This window comes from Macaca mulatta, chromosome 18 (genome assembly GCF_049350105.2).
Source record: "Macaca mulatta isolate MMU2019108-1 chromosome 18, T2T-MMU8v2.0, whole genome shotgun sequence".
Lineage (NCBI taxonomy): Eukaryota > Metazoa > Chordata > Mammalia > Primates > Cercopithecidae > Macaca > Macaca mulatta.
In genome coordinates this window covers 37825297-37843781 of record NC_133423.1, presented here as the reverse complement: position 1 = coordinate 37843781, position 18485 = coordinate 37825297, and the positions used below count along the sequence as shown (strand labels likewise).

Here is an 18485-nt window from a genome sequence, read left to right as displayed (position 1 = left end):
CTTAGAAAGAGAAGGTAAAATAGTTAAAAATACATTTCATAGATTGAGAATGTAGGGGCTGTGTCACAGTTATGCTACTTATTTTGTGGTTTTAAGTTAGTCTCAACATTTTTGGGTCTCAGAATCAACTTTTTATGGGATCTTTTTTCTCTGTTTTTAAGATTATCTCTTTTTGATGTTTTGCAAGTTTACTGTATTATTTGGAAGTGCGAATTTCTTTTTATTCTTAGCATATACTGGCTTCTTCCTGTATTTTTAAATTCATGTTCTGTAAAATTATCAATCACTAGCTCTTCAAATATTTCTTCCCTGTTCTAGGACCGTATACAAATGATAGACTTTCTTACTGTATCCTTCATATCTTTTAATTTCTCGCATTTTTCATCCTCTTGTTTCTTATTACTGCATTTTGGGTAATTTCATCAGCTGTATCTTTCTGTTTACTAGTTCATTTTTCAGTAGCATCTCACCTGCTGTTGAAAACAATGATGGTTTTAATTTCAATAAATATATTTTTCATTTGATTCTTTTTAACTTCCTATTTACTGATTACAGTCCCTTGTAAGTCTATTTCTAATTTTTAAAAGTCAAATATTTGATATTTTTGATAATTTCAATATTTTAAGTTTTTATAAGTTTACATTTAAGGTTATTATTTATTGCCTATATTGTGACTTATTTCCTTGAGTATGTGTTAATCCGTGAGAAGACAGAGGACCTAAGTTGTGTGTTTCCCTTCAGTATGATTTGAGTTCGTTGCTTCTCTGGGTGAGGTGGTACAAACTCCTTGGCATACTCTATTCACCTTTGAGGATCCTGATTGAATGCCAATGCCTTGTCTTAAGTTTAAGCTCCCTAACCCTTACTACTAGCTGAAGGTTTTGTCTCTGCAGGTCAATTGCAAACTAACAGGCCGAAGCTATCTGCCTTCAGGGATAAACCCCATCTTTCAAGCTGTCTTCTTGCTTGATGCTTCCTGCTGCTTTCTTGCTTTTGTTTCAGCTCAAGTTTTTTTTTCTGTATCTGTCTTGAGTGTAGAGGGTATTTTTTTTTTCTGTTTCTGTCTTGAGTGTATAATATAGAGGGAGTTTCTGTCTTGAGTGTAGGCCTGGAGATTTTCCCTATATGGTACAAACCAGCAATGAATTAAGAGGTCTGTTTTCTCCAAGATCTAGTGTTTTGTACTGGGAGAACACTTTTAAAAAGTGTCTATTCCACTGTAGTGCCAAAGTACAAATTTATTTGGATTTATTTTTTGCCATCTTATTTTTTACCATATTTCTTTTTTCTATGTTATGCTTCTTTCTCACCTTTATCTCTCCTCCTGTCTTTTGGTATCAGCTGGATTTTCTATTTAATCATATATTTTTCCCTTTACTGATTTGGAATGTGAATGTTACAAGTACTTTTGATTATCCTTAAACATCTAAAAATGCTACCCTCTTTCCAAATAACACAAAGGTATTGAAATAACATTAATTCTAATTAAATTCCACAAGTTCTTTATTGAATCTCCAAATTGGATATTATTAGTATTTTATATAATCAATGTTTGTTTAGATTTGCCCAAACGTTTATCTTTTTTGATGGGACATGGTGGGAGCTTACCTTTTTTCTTGTGTGTCAGATGTTCCTTCTAGGTAAAATTCTTTATACTTTCTGAAATTATGTCCTTAGAGCTTTAGATTTAGAACTGACATCTCTTGAGCTGTTCTAAGATAATATCTTTTCCTTTGGAGATGTGCAGTTTTTATTATATGTCTAGCTGTAGATTTATCATGGATTTAGGTTTATTCTGAATCTGCAGATTTGTGTCTTCCATCAAATCTGGATTGTTTTCAATATTAAAAAACTTCTATTTTAAAATCTGTATATAGAAAGGTACATAAGCATAAATGGACATGTTAATGAGTAATAGTAACAACTGTGTAACTACCCAAGTCAAGAAATAAAACATATCAAGTAATCAGGAAGTCCAGTGTTTTCTCTGGGGTTTCATTACGTGGGCATGATTTATTAAAATCTTTACTGTGTGATTGAACTTAATCTCCAGCTTCCCTCCTCTACCTGGACATCAGGCTGGCTCAAAGCCTCAACACCCTAATCATGGTTATTTTTTTGACATGAGCTACCTCCATCCTAAATCATCTTGTTAGCATTAGCTGTCTAGGGCCCACTGTGGGTCACATCATTAGCATACACTTTCAGGGCTTACCATGAATAATGAAGGCACTCCTGTTGTTTAGGAAATTCCATGGGTTTTAGGAGCTCGGTGTCTAGGAACGCTGAACGAAGACCAGACCAATTGTACTACAGTATCTTTTTTTTTTTTTTGAGATGGAGTCTCACTCTGTTGCCCAGGCTGGAGTGCAATGGTGTGATCTTGACTCACCATGACCTCCATCTCCCGGATTCAAGTGATTCTCCTGCCTCAGCCCCCTGAGTAGCTGGGATTACAGGCAGCTACCACCACGCCTAGGTAATTTTTGTATTTTTAGTAGAGATGGCATTTCACCATGTTGGTCAGGCTGATATTGAACTCCTGACCTCGTGATCTGCCCACCTCAGCCTCCCAAAGTGCTGAGATTACAGGCGTGACTCACTGCCCCTGGCCCTACTATAGAATCTTTTAAAATGAGTTTTGAGATGTCTTATGGTCCCCAAAGTGATCTACTTTAGTAAATATATGTATGACTTGACTGACAATGTGGTTATGCTCAGATAAGGCCATTGTAAATTGAAAATATCATGAGTTAAATACATTTAATGTATCTATGAAACATCATATCTTAGCTAGGCCTACCTCAGACATGCTCAGAACAACTCACTTTGGCCTACAGTTGGGCAAAATCATCTAACACGAAGCCTGTTTACAGAGCCTGGACTGGGTGGGGTGGTTCATGCTTGTAATCCTGGCACTTTGGGAGGCCGAGGCGGGTGGATTGCCTGAGCTCAGGAGTTCGAGACCAACCTGGGCAACATGGTGAAACCCCATGTCTACTAAAATACAAAAAGTTGGCGTGGTGGCACATGCCTGTAATCCCACCTACTCAGGAGGCTGAGACAGGAGAATCGCCTGAACCTGGGAGGCAGAGGTTGCAGTGAACCAAGATCGCACCATTGCACTCCAGCCCGAGTGATAGAGCAAGACTCCATCTCAAATAAAACAAAACAAATATAAAGCCTGTTTTATAATAAAATGTTGAATATCTCATGTATCATGCTGCATTTCAGTCACTGAATAGAATTAACAGCAGATAGTACTGGACAAAAAATTAGTACACTTGAAGACAGAGCAATAAATTATTCAGAAGGAAACAGAAAAAAAATAAACAGAGCATCTGTGAGCTATGAGACAGCTTCAAGCAGGCTAATATATGTCTCCTCTTATCACTCCCGGGTTCAAGTGATACTCCTGCCTCAGCTTCCCGAGTAGCTGGAATTACAGGCATGCACCACCAGGCCCGGCTAATTTTTTGTATTTTTAGTAGAGAGAGGGTTTCTCCTTGTTAGTCAGGCTGGTCTCGAACTCCCGACCTCAGGTGATCCGTCCACCTTGGCCTCCCAAAGTGCTGGGATTACAGGTGTGCGCCACCACGCCTGGTCAATATATGTCTTATTCAAGTCCCCAAAGAAGAGTGTGGGAGATGTAAAAAATATTTGAAGAAACAATGGAGAAATTTTTCCAAATTTGAGGATAACTATAAACCCACAGGTCCAAAGAGCTTGGCAAATCCCAAGTACAATAAACATGAAGAAAACTATACCAAGGAATATCCTAATCAGAGCTCTTAAAACCAGTGATAAACATCATCCCTTCAAAAAGACATACTATTAGAGAAAAACAAGCAAAACCAACAATTTTGAAAACATTGGAAGCCAGAAGACAGTGGTCTAACATCCTCAAATGAAGTAAAGAAGTGGGGGAAAAGTCTGTTAACTTAGAATTCCAAACCCAGCAAAAATATCTTTTTTTAAAAAAGTAAAATAAGAACATAAGGCATACATATGAAAGAACTCATGCCCAGTAGACCTACAGTACCCATAAAATTAGAGGAAGTCCAACAGGCAGGAAGAGCACACCAGATGGAAATACAGATCTACATACAGAAATAAGGAGCACCAGAAATGTAGGTATATTTAAAAGCTTTTTTTGTTTCTTATTTCCAAGTGTCTTTTTAAAAGTTGGCTATATAAAACAAAAATAAAAATTATTAAAAATACATTGGAGGGTTACAATGTATGTAGGAGTAAAAGGTAACAATAGTACAAAGGCCAGGAGGGGAAGTATATAATTTTAAGTATATAAATGGTAATATATTATTGTAAGGCCCTTAAACTAAACATGAAGTGGTGGGTTACAGCTTGAAGACAGACTGTGGTAAGTTAGAGATGTATAATATAAACCCTAAAATAACCACTGAAATAGCAAAATAAGTTTTAATAAATAAGATAGTAAAGTCAAGCTGCATATTCTGTATTAGTAAAGCTTAATTAATTTTCTGAAAAAATAAATATAAATATAAGTTGTACTACTTTATTTCTGCACTCTAGTGGAACTTCTTTGCTTTTTTTACTATAGATACTGGAATACCTTTCCAGATGCCTTTGCAGCCAGATGTGAACAGTGTTCCATTTCTGGCTAATGAGATGTAAGCATCTTTGTTGGTGTATGGGCGTTCCCAAGAAAGCTATGAAATAGGACTAAACTCAGCTAAAATATCTTTTGCCTTTCACTCTTTTTCTTCCTGCTTAGAGCACTGGTACAGTGCCACCAGAGAGACAAACGCTATAAGCTAAGTATGGCAGAACTGAGTGCTGTAAAGAGCATTGGTCCCTAATGACAGTATTAGGCCATCATGTCAGATCTCTACTGCAGACTCCCAGACTTATTGTATGAGATCAATAAACCTCTCAACATTTATGTCCCCTATAAATCGTATTTTTGTTGTTTGCAGCCAAACATTTTCTTAACTAATATAATAATGTCCCCCCCCCCCGCCATGGAATCTACTGTTCTGATTCATTAATATTATGTGTCCAAAATCATGGTAGAGAAGGGACATTGAAAAGGGACATGGGGCATAAATAGTCTTGATAATTTCTTGGTAAGACTATTTATGACTATATTTAGTTAAATATAAACATTTTTGTTTTGGTAAGTCCACTAATGTCTGAATATCTGAAAGTATTGGAGGAGTTATATGGTAAGAAAGATAAGATTTATAGAAAAATCTAAGTTCAGAATTGTTAAATTATTTTTATTTGTCATATTATTTGGATGCCAGTATTACTTACCTTTAAACCTTTCTGTTTTATGTGATAGTTATTATCATATATGGTACCTTCTGCAATACCTAGCTATTTAGAAGTAATCGAAGTGACAAAATGCCATAATATATGGAGATGATGACAGGACAAGGAGAAGGAATCAAAGATACAGTACCTGGTATTATTTCCTTTTAATTTGTTTGCTATTATTATTTACATTTTACCTTAAATAGGAGACAGGTTAATTAAATATCCAATTTTCCTATCTGTAAGACAAAGAAAAAACTTATGTTTGGCTTTCTGATTTCAAGATTTTTATCTTTCTTGGGATATATATTTTATAAAATGTATAATTTGGTTATTTGTATGTTTATGAAGTTTAGGGGTGGCTAAAAGGCTCACATTCTTCTAAGAGTAAAGTCTAAATTGGAAAATAGTAAAAGTTGCATACTCACAAAATTAGGCATATTCTAAATCATAGTATAACTACAACTTTAATTATGTCTCCCGAACATTCAGTAGAAAAGGGAAAATAACATTCAGAATCCCAGTAGATTTAGGAAGAGAGTTGGGAACAGAAGACAGTCTCCCTTTAGTTATGCTGCTCTTTTAAATTGTAGTGGTTTTTTATGTGCCTTCCAGCTTCTCCCCCACTGTGCCCTTCTTCTTCCCACAGGTCCCCAATCCCCAGATTTCTGTGCATCCTCTCTCATGCAAAGAAGGCTGGAAGACAAACTTCTGAAGCTAGAGGGTGATTACTAAAGGAGTTTGAAGTGAGTGCCATGAAAAGACCTATTACTCTTAATGAGAATAGTATTTCTGTATGTTCCCACACTTGAATTTTGACCGCCTTTATTTAGATACCACCAGTTTTACATGCACTCATTTATGCGTGTTAATTCTATGCAGTTTTATTGCATGTATAGATTCATGTGACCACACCACAGTCAATGCACAGGGCAGGTTTATCACAAGGATCCCTCCTGCTACCCTTTCAAAGCGACAGCCACTTTCTTTCTTCTCCTCCCACTACCTCCCTAACCCCAGAAACCACTAATTCTGTTCATCTCTATCATTTTGTCATTTCAAAAATGTTAAATAAATGGAAGAATGCACTATTTAACCTTATGAGATTGGCTTTTTTATTCAGTATTATTCCCCTGAGATGATTCCAGTTGTGTGCATCGATAGTTTGTTCTTTTTATTACTTAGTAGTATTCTGTGTATGGATTACCACAGTTTAACTCTTCACCCATGTGGGTTGTTTCAAGTTTTTGGCTATTTGGAATAAAGCTACTATCAACATTTGTGTACATGTTTTTGTGTAAATGCTTTCATTTCTATGGGATGAAGAGTACAATTGCTGGGTTGTACAGTAAGTATTTGTTTGATTTGCAAGCCACTGCCGCACTTTTCCAGAGAGGCAGTTACCGTTTCACATTTCCAGGTGCAATGTATGAGTGATCCATTTTCTCCAAATCCTTGCCACCACCTGATGTTATCACTATTCAAAAAAAACTTAGCTATTCTGGTAAGCTTGTACTGATATGTGCCTTTACCTAATGGCCAATGATGCTGAACATCTTTTGATATGGATATCTTAGTGAAATGTCCATGTCTTTGTCCCTAATTAGATTGTTTCTTATACAGTTGAGTTTTGAAAGCTCTTTATATATTTTAGTTACAAGTACTTTGTTGGAAATGTCTTGCAAATATTTTTTTTTCCAGTCTATCACTTATCTTTCCATCATCCTCTCAGGTCTTTCACGTAGTATACCTTTTTTTCTTTTTTAACTTTGATTAAGGTCAATTTGTCATTTTTTTCTGTTAAGAATCATGATTTGGTGTCAAGTGTAATATCTCTGCCTAGTTGTAGGTTCTGAAAATTTTATCCTGTGTTTTTCTTCTAAATATTTTATAGTTTTATATTGTGCATATAGCTCCATATTCCATTTTAAGTAAATTTTCGTACTTAGCGTAAGGTTAGATCAAGGCCTATGAATGTCCAGCTGCTCCAACACCATTTGCTGAAAGGCTGTTCCACTGAATTGTTTTTAAACCTTTGTCACCCATCAAAGGTGATTTAATATACTCACGAGAACAGTTTATTTTTACCCATTCCAATGCTCTTTTCTTTCTGAAGACCTCTGGATCCTATTTAATCTTCATTTTTAGCAGGCAGTCCTGCTGTTCAGGTGTAGTATGAGGACTGGGTGGATGTGTTGGTTTAGCCTTCCATTGGGCCCTGCCATCACCACTCTGGCAAAAGTAGAGCACAGACTGCCTCTCATTGCAGATGGGTGAGGTGGCAGTTCAGCTCCCCTTCTGGCCCTGCTGACATCCTCCTGGCAAAGGGGGGCACTGATTTGCACATCCTTTTTGCTTCCCAGTGGGACTGGAAGCTTACCTCCCCAATGGAACCTGATGACACAGGGGAGGTGACAAGGAAATGGAGTGCTGCCTAGGCCCGTGTCCTACCTCTTTGTTTCACCTTGTTGATACCCAGGTGGGAATGGAGGCTCAGATCCCTGCTGAACCCTGCTAACACCAGAGAGGGTATATTAGTTTCCAATGGAAACTATAACAAATTTCCACAAATTTAGTGGCTTAAAAAAACAAATTTTTTGTCTCATAACTCTGGAGGCCAGAAGTCTGAAAGCAGGGCCACACTCCTTCTGAAAGCTCTAGGGGAGAATCCTTTTTCACTTCTTCCAGTTTCTGGTGGCTCCAAGTGTTCCTGGGCTGTGGCTGTAAAACTCCAGTTTCTACCTCTGTCTTCACATGGCTTTCTCCTCTTCTCCATGTCTCTATCCTCTGTGTATCTCTTATAAGGACATTTGTTTTTGGATTTATGGCCACCAGGATAATTCAGGGTGATCTCATCTTGAGATCTTTAATTATCTTTGCAAAGACCCTTTTTCCAAATTAGGTCACATTCACAAGTTCCAGGGATGTGACATGGACATTTTTTTTGGTGGGTCACTGTTCCCACTACACCCTGATGGAGGGTGGGGATGGAGGCTTAGCATCCTGCTGGGCCTTGGTGACTCCAGGGGTGGGAGTAGGGGTGGGAGAGGGTAGTGAAGCTCCCTGGTCACTAGTCTTTCTTTGCACTACCTAGTTGCTATGGGTTGAATGTCCCTCTGCTTTTATGAATGGATTAATGTTACTATCATAGGAGTGGTTTTGTTATAAAAGTGAGGTCTCTCTTGCTCTTACCCTCATGCCATGTGATGCCCTCCACCATGTTATGATGTAGCAAGACGGCCCTCACCAGATGTCGGTACCAGGCTCTTGGACTTCTCAGTTTCCAGAATTGTGAACTAAATACACTTCTTTTCTTTATAATTATTCAACCTGTGGTATTCTGTTATAGCCACAGAACATGGACTAAGACATTGGTTAAGTCTCGTTGCTGCCAGGTAGGGGTGGAAGCTGTCTTTGTCACTGGACTTCACTCATACTACCTATATTACCTCCTGCTTCTGCTGAGTGGAAGACAGAAAATCAGCTCCCTGCTTGGTCAGTCTACATCACCTGGAAGGGCAATCAGTGCTGCCTACATCTGCCAGGTAGAAGATGGGAGATTAGCTCCCTGCTCAGCTTTGCAGACACCATAGGATAGGGGTGTGTCAGGGCACTCCCATCTGCTTCTGTGGGATGGGGGTGGGTAGGATGGAAAAGTATCTCCTTGCTCTGCCACACTGAAACCATGGGGGTGGCTTGTAGGTTGATGCTTGGCTGGTGTAGGGTGGGCATTACAAAAAAGGGTTTTTGTTCTGTTAGGTGCCTGGTCCTATGACTAGGAGGAGAAGGCTTTTCATGCATGCAGTTGTGTGTGTGTGTGTGTCTTTCCCACCTGGGATATGTGGGAGGCAATAAGGAAACCCAGAGAACTCACTGAATGTCATTCCTTAAGTCCCAACGTCCATAGATAGCTTCCTGCATTCTTTCCACCTATGCTTGAGTTTTCCTATGCTTGTTTGTTGTGTTATGTGCAGGGTCTTTAAGTTTTAAGAGGAAAGACTTGGGAGGAATGGGCTATTGCATCTTGGCCACATCAGAAATTGTTTGATGACTCATTCCATTTAAAATTCTAAATGTCATTAGTCATACATTTTAGTGGAATTCTTTTCAATTTTTATGTTCATTTTTCCTACAATTCTCAATTTAAGCAGTAAGTGAAAGAAAAACAATTTAAAGTATATTTTAACCTTTAGTTAATGCTGACCTCTGACTGTATCTGCTTTCTTATTGGTTCTTATACAGAGGATTTTACAGGGACAAAAGCAAAAGATGAAAATATGCTAATAACACTTGTTATTTAACATCATTCTTATGTGAGATTAAAAACTGTATTTAATGCCATATTCTTGTACAACTATGAGTTCTTATTTTTATGAACTATCTTCAGCAATGTGTACAAGAATACTGTTTAGAATAGTTTAACAGTATTATTTATGCATGTTGACTTAGAAGTAAACTGCAATAACTACTACACATGATTTTATAGCAGAATGGCCTCATTTCTTCTTTTGGTATCATGAATGACTATTATGACGAAATCCACGTCCTGATGGAGTTTTGTGTGCCTTTATTCCATCTTTTGCATTGAGGATGAAGTTTACTAAGTTGGAAGGCATGGTTTTTTCAATTATTGATGGGGACAATTTTCCTCTCATTTCTGTCTGGACAAACATCACTAGTTTGGAATATGCTGGGTTTCTGTAAGCAAAAGAAGAGTTAAAAAAAGATAAGAAATTTTTAGATTTACCTACTGAATTTACAGGTTTTTGGAGAGCAGGATTCTTATTCACCATTGACATACTTAAAAATTGTACTTAAAAATATTAAGTGGCTAGAATATTTCTTAAAACCTTCAGTTTTAGGCACCCTTTTCTTTTTGTCATTTTACTGACTTTTAAAAATTCTAACAGTAATGTATGCTTATTATGAAAATTTAAACAATATAAATTTTTCATAATTAAAGAAAAATTTCCCTCCCTTATTTCCCTTATCCTGTTTCCCAGAGATAATCACTGTATATAGTTTTAATTGTTATCTTTTCAGGTGACTGTCTATATAGATATGTGTATATATATATACACACACACATATACGAAGACAGCATACATCTGTACATAAATGAGTATGTACCCCACATATATAAATAGAGTTTTATTTTTTTAATGGAGACATTTTTCTGCAACTAGTTTTATTTTTATCTTATGAACTTCCTTCTGTGTCTGTACATACAGATCTACTTAACTGTTTTTCATGGCTACAGACAGTATTTCTATTCTATTTAACAGTCCTTTTATTGACTATCATTTAGGTTGTTTCTCACTTTTGGCTACTGTAAGTAAAGCTGCAATAAAATATCTTTGTAATGTATCCATTTATGCTTTTTTTTTTTTGAGACACAGTCTTACTCTGTTGCCCAGGCTGGAGTGCAGGGACGTGATTATAGTTCACTGCAGCCTCGAACTCCTGAGTTTAAGCGATTCTCCAGCCTCAGCTTTCTGAGTGGCTGGGACTACAGGCATGCCCAATCATGCCTGGCTAGATTTAAAATTTTTTTTAAAGAGACAGGGTCTCATTATGTTGCCAAGGCTAGTCTCAAGCTCCCGGCCTCAAGCGATCCTCTCACTTCGGCCTCCCAAAATGCTGGGATTTCTGGTGTGACCCACCTCACCCAGCCCCATTTACACTTTTATAAATACTTAGAATTTCTAGGTCAAAGGTTTTTGCATTAAGCTTTTTGACATGTTAATTCCACACTGCACTCTAAGTGGTATTTTATATTCTAGCCCACCGATCTTCACACTGGGGTAGGAAAGGATGAATACTTTTAAGAGAATAAGTTTTCAAATCTCTAACTTCCATATGCATTTTTTCCTTAATCTGATGTGTAAATATGTCTCTGATGGAGATGTGGGCTTTTTCTTTCCTATCAGCCTGTTCAAAATCGCCCTTCTCTTGCTTTATACAACAAAGGCATACCTGTTATCCACACTAAATAGTACTATGGTGCTTTACCTTGGTATGTAAAAATCTTTGAGATGCTAAAGGGAAAATCTGAGTAGAAGCAGATTGAGAAAAAAATCTTTTCCAAGTCATGCCATTTTTTTTTTTTTTTTTTTTCAGTAAAACTGAAGGATCTAATTGAGCTGTCAGCTGACAGGTCTTTTTTTTTTCTTTTGAGACAGAGTCTTACGCTGTCACCCAGGCTGGAGTGCCGTGGCATGATCTGGGATCACTGCAAGCTCAGTCTCCTGGGTTCAAACGATTCTCCTGCTTCAGCCTCTCGAGTAGCTGGGACTACAGGCATGCGCCACCATGCCTGGCTAATTTTTGTATTTTTGGTAGAGACGGGGTTTCACCATGTTGACCAGGCTGATCTTGAACTCCTGACCTCAGGTGATCCACGCACCTCAGCCTCCCAAAGTGCTGGGATTATAAGTGAGGGCCACCATGCCTGGCCAGGTCTTTTTTTAATGATAACTATTTTTTGATGATCGGTCACTACATAATTTATGGTATATAATTCATAAATTTTTATATAAAAATAAAATAAAAAATATTTTTATATAATTCTGAAATTTATTTTTATTAATTATTATTAAATCAGAAATTATTTAATTGACAGTGCTGGAATTATACTCTCCATTTTAACACATTTATGTTAATAAATTTTCTTCAGTTTTCTTAAAATGAAAGCACCAGTAGACTTGATATTGAATGCTGTCTTATCAGTAATATACACCCACAGTTAAATGAAATGAGTGTAATGGTTAAAAGCGTGGACTCAGGAACTAGTCTGCCTTGGTTTGAAACTGAGCTTTGCTATTACCTATATATAACCTTCAGATAGTTAATCTCTTTGGGCTTCCACTTTCTTTCCTGCCCATTGGGCACAGTCATACTACCTACTTTATGGGGTTACTTTGAAGATCAAATGAGTCAATATATGCAAATTGTTTATAACAGTGCCTAGCACATAGTAAGTGCTATTTCAGTTTTGCTAATAATAAAATATGTGTTTCTAATAACAGTTTGCACTATGTTTAATATTTATATATAAACATATTTTTAATTTTGATCAATATGTAATGATAACTTAATCCAGAAGGCATATATATATTTGTAGTTGTTAGACAGTAGAGTTATGGGAAGTAAAACAAATTTTAAAACTTTAAACACATGTCATTTTTGCAAAGAATTAGGATGACTATGAAATAATTCAAACCATAAAATATATTCTATTAGAATAAAATTATATGAGGGGAAAAATAAAAATGTGAGTTCAAGGAGGAAAGGAATGATGTAAATTTTCTGACTGTTAAAAGTTGTATTTATTTTAAAGTGAATAATTTAATGGTGGGTTTCAAGTTATGGTATTTATAATCTACTGGATATGTTTATAAGGATGATATAACCATTTTTTTTAAAAGTCAATGTTTAGCACATGCTGGGAATTGTAATTTTCATCAATGTAATTTACCTTTCATCAATGTAATCCCTATGAAAAATTTTAATGTCAACTTAAAAATGTGCAAGGGAGAATATAGTTTTATAAAATTTTCAAGGAAGACGACCGTTCCAACAAATAGCGTGAGTGTCCATTTTCTTATACTTTTCTCCATGCAAGGTTTAGACTATTTTTACAGTGCCTCAAATGGCTAGATTGAGAACAGAGTAGTTCCCTCTTATCCTCTGTTTCACTTTCTGCAGTTTCATTTACCTAAGGTCAACCCATTCCAGAAATAAGAAAAATTAATAAGCCTTAAATTGCATATTGTTCTGAGTAGTGTGATGAAATCTTACATCATCCTGCTCTGTCCCACCCAGGATGTGAAATCATCCCTTTACCAGTGTATTTAGGCTGTATAGGCCACCCACCCATTAGTCACTTAGTAGCCTCCTTGATTATGAGATCAAAAAACCATGGTGTATACATAGGGTTTGGTACTATCCATGGGTTTAGACATTTACTTGGGGTCATGGAACATATCTCCATGGATAAATGGGAACTGCTGTCCTTACTAGTAGTTTCTATGGTCTTAAATCTTTCTTTGTGTTTACAATGGCTTTACACACATAAGAAAGCCTTTCTAATATTTACTAGAGTGCACTTCTGCATTGACAAGGTGCAAGAAGGGGACTTGGCCAGTGAAGCACGCTTTAAGGTGTAAAATTTTCCAACTATAGTCCGTGCCAGTGGTTGATTACCTTGCTGAATTGGTGTAATTACCCTTCATTTGTTTTGTTTTCTCCTGCTATGGAGAATAAAATCTTGGCCCTAGATTCAAAATTGACAAATGGGTAGAAAGACCACGCATTGTTATTATTATCTGTATCAACAATCCTGTACATTAACGTGAATAATTGTGAGGTTTTTTAGTTTTCCAATTCAGTAGAGGAAATGTTAAGGAATACAGGTCCAAAATTTAATTTCATTTGGGCTTCCTTCACATACATTTTTTTTCTTGTACTGAAACATTTATATCTAACCAATGCATCTGTTTTCATGTGCCAATATCTTTTACTCAATAAAAAATCATTTAGCAAACATTAAAACTTAAGGAACTTATGAAATGATATACATTGAATTAGAGTATATGCTTTTACAAAATATGTATATTTTATGCTGCCATTTTATCCCAAGGCCACCTTTAGGCAGTGACTCATCTCTGATTTCTTCAGCTTTTCTTTTATCTGAATGTACCTACTGGATCTCATTTTGCAGGTATCTGCTCTTAGTAAGTAGTCCATTGGGAAGAATTCATTCAAAGTAAAGCATTCATTACTGATGAATGTGTGTTATAATTCTAGGAAAGTTTATTTTTAATTCATAAAAGTTCCTTAATAATTTACAGAAATGACTCTAATGGAGAAATAGAAAATATCAAGGAAGCTTAACTGCTGGGAAATGTTTGTGTGTGTTTGATTGTTCTCAGAAACCTCAGATTATACTTTATAGGGAAGTATCCATTCTGATTATACTTAAAATGAAAATGATTATATGAAGTTATTTTAAAAATCATATTTAGGGGCAGTTTTTTTTTCCCCCCAACAGAATATGCTGGTACGTATTTCTACTGATGAGCCAGGAATCTTGAACTAAATCACAAGTTGAACTAAAAAACCTGTTAAAATAAATAAGTGCAAATAACACTTACTCTTTCATTGGTGAACATACAAAGCCACAAGGATGGTTATAACCACGGATATAATTTGAAGATGGAGGATATTCTGGAAAATCCACGCTTTTAGCTAAGAGATTTTAAAAAATTAAAATGAAACCTATTTCATAAAGAGGAAAAATTATTTCCAGCAGCATATTTTAAAAAATATATAATATAGCATTTAAGTTGGTTAATAGCATTAACATTAGTTTTATATATGTGAATGTTTATTTGCACATATGAAGCCAAAATTGAGAAAATACCAGTATCAGCACTATTGTCCTCTTAAATTTTTTCCTGCTAGTATTTCTAAAGATGCTGTCAACTTCTGTATACAAGAAAAATGGTTAAAAGTATCATTGAACTATTTTCTGAGATTTGAAGCAAAAGATGGCTCAAATCTCAGAAAATAGTTAATGCCTATAACTAACTTAAATCTCACTGGGTTTGAGTGAAGACCGTTAACTGGCTTTGGGTGAAAACTATTCTACTAGGGTCCTGGGTTCATAGATTTTTTTGTTAATCATGTTTTTTTTTTAAGTAAAATATTTGAAGTGGTTAGATGGTCTGTCAATAACGATATTTTAAAATGCTCCCTTCTGCAATTCCCTGTAACTAACTTCAAACTCTAACTGAAAATCAGTAGAGTTTATTTTAGAATTATGCAACATAGTATCTGTATTCTATGTGAATGCAGAGGGGGTTGGTTTATGATTTAATTTATGATAATATATATATACTCTTTCTAAAAATATTTTAAAACATATATGTGTTTATTCTGTGCAACTGAATCCTGCTCTTATCAGAGAAGATGGATTTTCTGATATGATTTTAACATAAGCAAATCAATTCCATGGGAAATACAATGTAAAACACTAACTTGGAGACTAGAGTTGTTGAATAAATTTTCCATTTTTATGACTTATATCATTATCTTGGCAGAGCCTATAATAGTACTGCCAGAAGTGATGTTATTATAAAAGATTTTTTCTCTGTTTGAAATATGGAAATTCTGCTTGTCTTCTTTAAAAAAAATGTGTTGTAGTCTACAAACAGGTATGGGTCTTTTATGAAGCATATGGTGTGGTAGTTAGCACTTATTTTGGAAAATCAGAAAGAACTGAGTTTTAATTCTGTGTTAGCTGCTTATTAGCTATGTAACTTAATTTCTTAACTGCTTAATTTCCATGAACTTCAGTTTCCTCACTAGTGAGATAATGCAAGCAAAATATTTAGCTTATAGCAAGGTACAGGGTAGGATAAAAAAAAGAAATGTTAAGAAAACTATGAGTACTGATCGAAAATTCATTCAATGGAAACTTGTAAAGCAAATTCAATAGTGATTTGTGCACCAAATCACTATCAACTAGAGGTTGATTACCTCTAGTTGTTGATTTTAATCTCTACTTCTTTTTAGCTTCCCTCTGATCACTAATAATTATATAGAAATGGTCTGCTTTCAAAATGTGGAAAATAACAGATGTATGATCTGTTTAGACAGACTATTTTATGTTGTAGGCCATGAATACATTATATGTGCCCTCATTTCAAAAATGTGACAACTAAACATATATGAACATTATGAACATCAGCCCTTAGTGGCATGCTGAAGAAAGAGCTAACTGGGTTTGAATGAGTGCTACGACGCAGTCTGGACTCTGAAAAGTAGAGTACTAAAGATATCTCGAAGGAACTGAAATCTTGCTGGGAAATAATAATTAACAAAATGTAATTGTCCTTGGTCCCAAGTAGGAATAGTGAAATTAATTCAAATTATAGAGAAAAACGGGCTCTATGCCACTGTGCTACCAAAGTTCCTTCACCATCAGTTATCTTAAGTTATCTGAGTCCATAGATCCTCATGGTATGGAATGGTATGTTTTGATCAATAATGCAAGTTAGAAAATTACACATATGCATTTTACAGAGTGACACATTTGGGAGTGGGGATAGGTATATATCAAAACCTGCAGTTTCTAAAAGAAATAAAAGCACATTTATGTAAAGAGCCATCTAGTGGAAATTTCTTTAACAGTTTTATCAGTTACTGGATATGCTTATTATAAGCAATTCAAATATAAAATCATATCTAACAATTAATTTTGTTTCTTCGGATTTTAAAAACGTATACTTGAAGTTTTAGGCTACAAGTATCTATCTATATTCACTGCTACATGATATATGCTACAAAAGTCTAAGAGATGTTGTAAACATTGACCATTATATAAATGGCACCTTCGGAGTGTCACAGGCATATCTACATGATACGTGTACTTGTTGATCCTACTGAGTAAACTTAAAAAGGAAATAATTATAAATATAATTTATTTGAAGCTGTGAATAAAGGGAAAACATTTATTAATGGTTCATAGTAATTCCAAGATATGGGCAAAATGCTTCAACTTACAACTGATAATGTTCATATTTCCTTCGTAGCGCTTGATGTACACTAAGTCGATAAAGTCTCGAGGGGAAATGGAGCCCATGGCAAAACTTTGTGTAATGGTATGACATATGAATGTGTCCTGCAACAAATCAAACCATAAAGAAAACAACCATTATTTAATATCTATTCTTTGTATTGTTTCCCTCCCAAATTTTATTGCATATGATTGGCCTCCATTTGGAAAAAGCAGGGCTTTGAAATTTTAAGACCTCATCACCAAATCAGCTTGGATTTTGAGTGTTAAAGGAGCATTAAATCTATGAGTGTAGAAAATTCAAGAAGCAATCTTGAGATCATCTACTCTTTCCATTTTTAGATGGAGAAATTGAAGCCTAACAGATTAAATCACATTCACAACTAGAGATAAGTAAAGAAATAGAATCCAGGTTTCCTGATTCCCCATTTAGCACTATTTCTACTACTCCACATAGGTTAAGTAATATATTCTGAAAAATACATTGATTTAGCACCCTGTAGTGTAAGGTCTAAAATTAAAGACCAATGTTGGTCTTGAATGGCCTAACTACACATTCCTTTCCCTCTTCATTCCTGCAGATAAGATCCCCTAGCCAAACAATCCTCCTTCTTAACAGGACCAGCACGGTTACTATTTATCCCTGTTTAGTGGCCTCAGTTCCCTGCTGGCCCATGGAATCATTCAAACAAGACAATCACATTCTTCTGCAGGAACCGGGGCTCACTCTACCCTGTTGACACAAAAGCTGCCTCCCACAGCCCCTAGGTGTTCACTCTGTTCCTATGTTGCCCTGTGTCGCATAGTTTGTTCTCCCTTCTTGGTCTGTGACCAATGATTAATAAACTTCAATCTACTTCACTTGTCCATTGGTGGGTATTATGTGTTTGACCATCCCCATAACCCTAGAGTGGGACTCTCTCCCTCACCAATAGGTTGAAAAGGAGGCAGTTAAGACACATCCTTGAACAGGCATGGTGGCACATGCCTGTAATTCCAGCTACTTGGGAGGCTTAGGTAGGACGATCGCTTGAGCCCAGGAGTTTGAGGCTAGAGTGAGCTTTGATCACAACACTGCACACTAGCCTGGGCAACAGAGTGAGACCCTATCTCTAAAAAGAATAATAATTATAAAAATAAATAAGTAAATAAAACATACTCCTGGAGATGAATACTATAAATCTTTACAGAAAGGGAAAATAATTCTAATTTAGAATTAGGAGACCAGGTACAAGTCCTCGTTCTACCACATATTGGCTGCATTATCCTTGAGTAAGTCACAAAATCTCTCTGAATTTGTTTTCAGGTTTTTGGATGTCACGTCTAGTATTCTTTCTATTATACCATATGGCTTGAAACAACAATAGAAATACCTGAAGTGCTAATCGAACTGTATGATTAGTATTATAAAACGATGAATGAAATAGTTAAATTTTTGGATTTTCATTTGTGATGCCCAGTGGTTCTCAAATTGAATGTTCAAATCCCAAGAAGATCATGGACATGTGTTTTTTGTGGATAGGCACTTCCTCTCTACAAAATAAAACTGATTTACAAGATGAAGATCAAGGACTTTCTACAAGATGAAACAGATTTACCTTCATGG

General features: G+C 35.8%; 1 protein-coding gene across 2 annotated transcripts in view; it reads right to left on the bottom strand.

The window, feature by feature from the left end:
• Window positions 1-7360: 7360 nt before the first annotated feature.
• STARD6 (StAR related lipid transfer domain containing 6) overlaps window positions 7361-18485 on the bottom strand; it is a 36400-nt gene continuing 25275 nt past the window's right edge. For both annotated transcript variants that reach the window (XM_015122023.3, XM_015122024.3), the window contains exons 4-6: window positions 16867-16984; window positions 14454-14547; window positions 7361-9996 (exon numbers count right to left, since the gene is read on the bottom strand). In XM_015122023.3, the coding sequence (XP_014977509.1) occupies window positions 9813-9996; window positions 14454-14547; window positions 16867-16984 (396 nt within the window). In that variant the 3' untranslated portion in view covers window positions 7361-9812. The remainder of the gene's footprint in view (window positions 9997-14453; window positions 14548-16866; window positions 16985-18485) is intronic.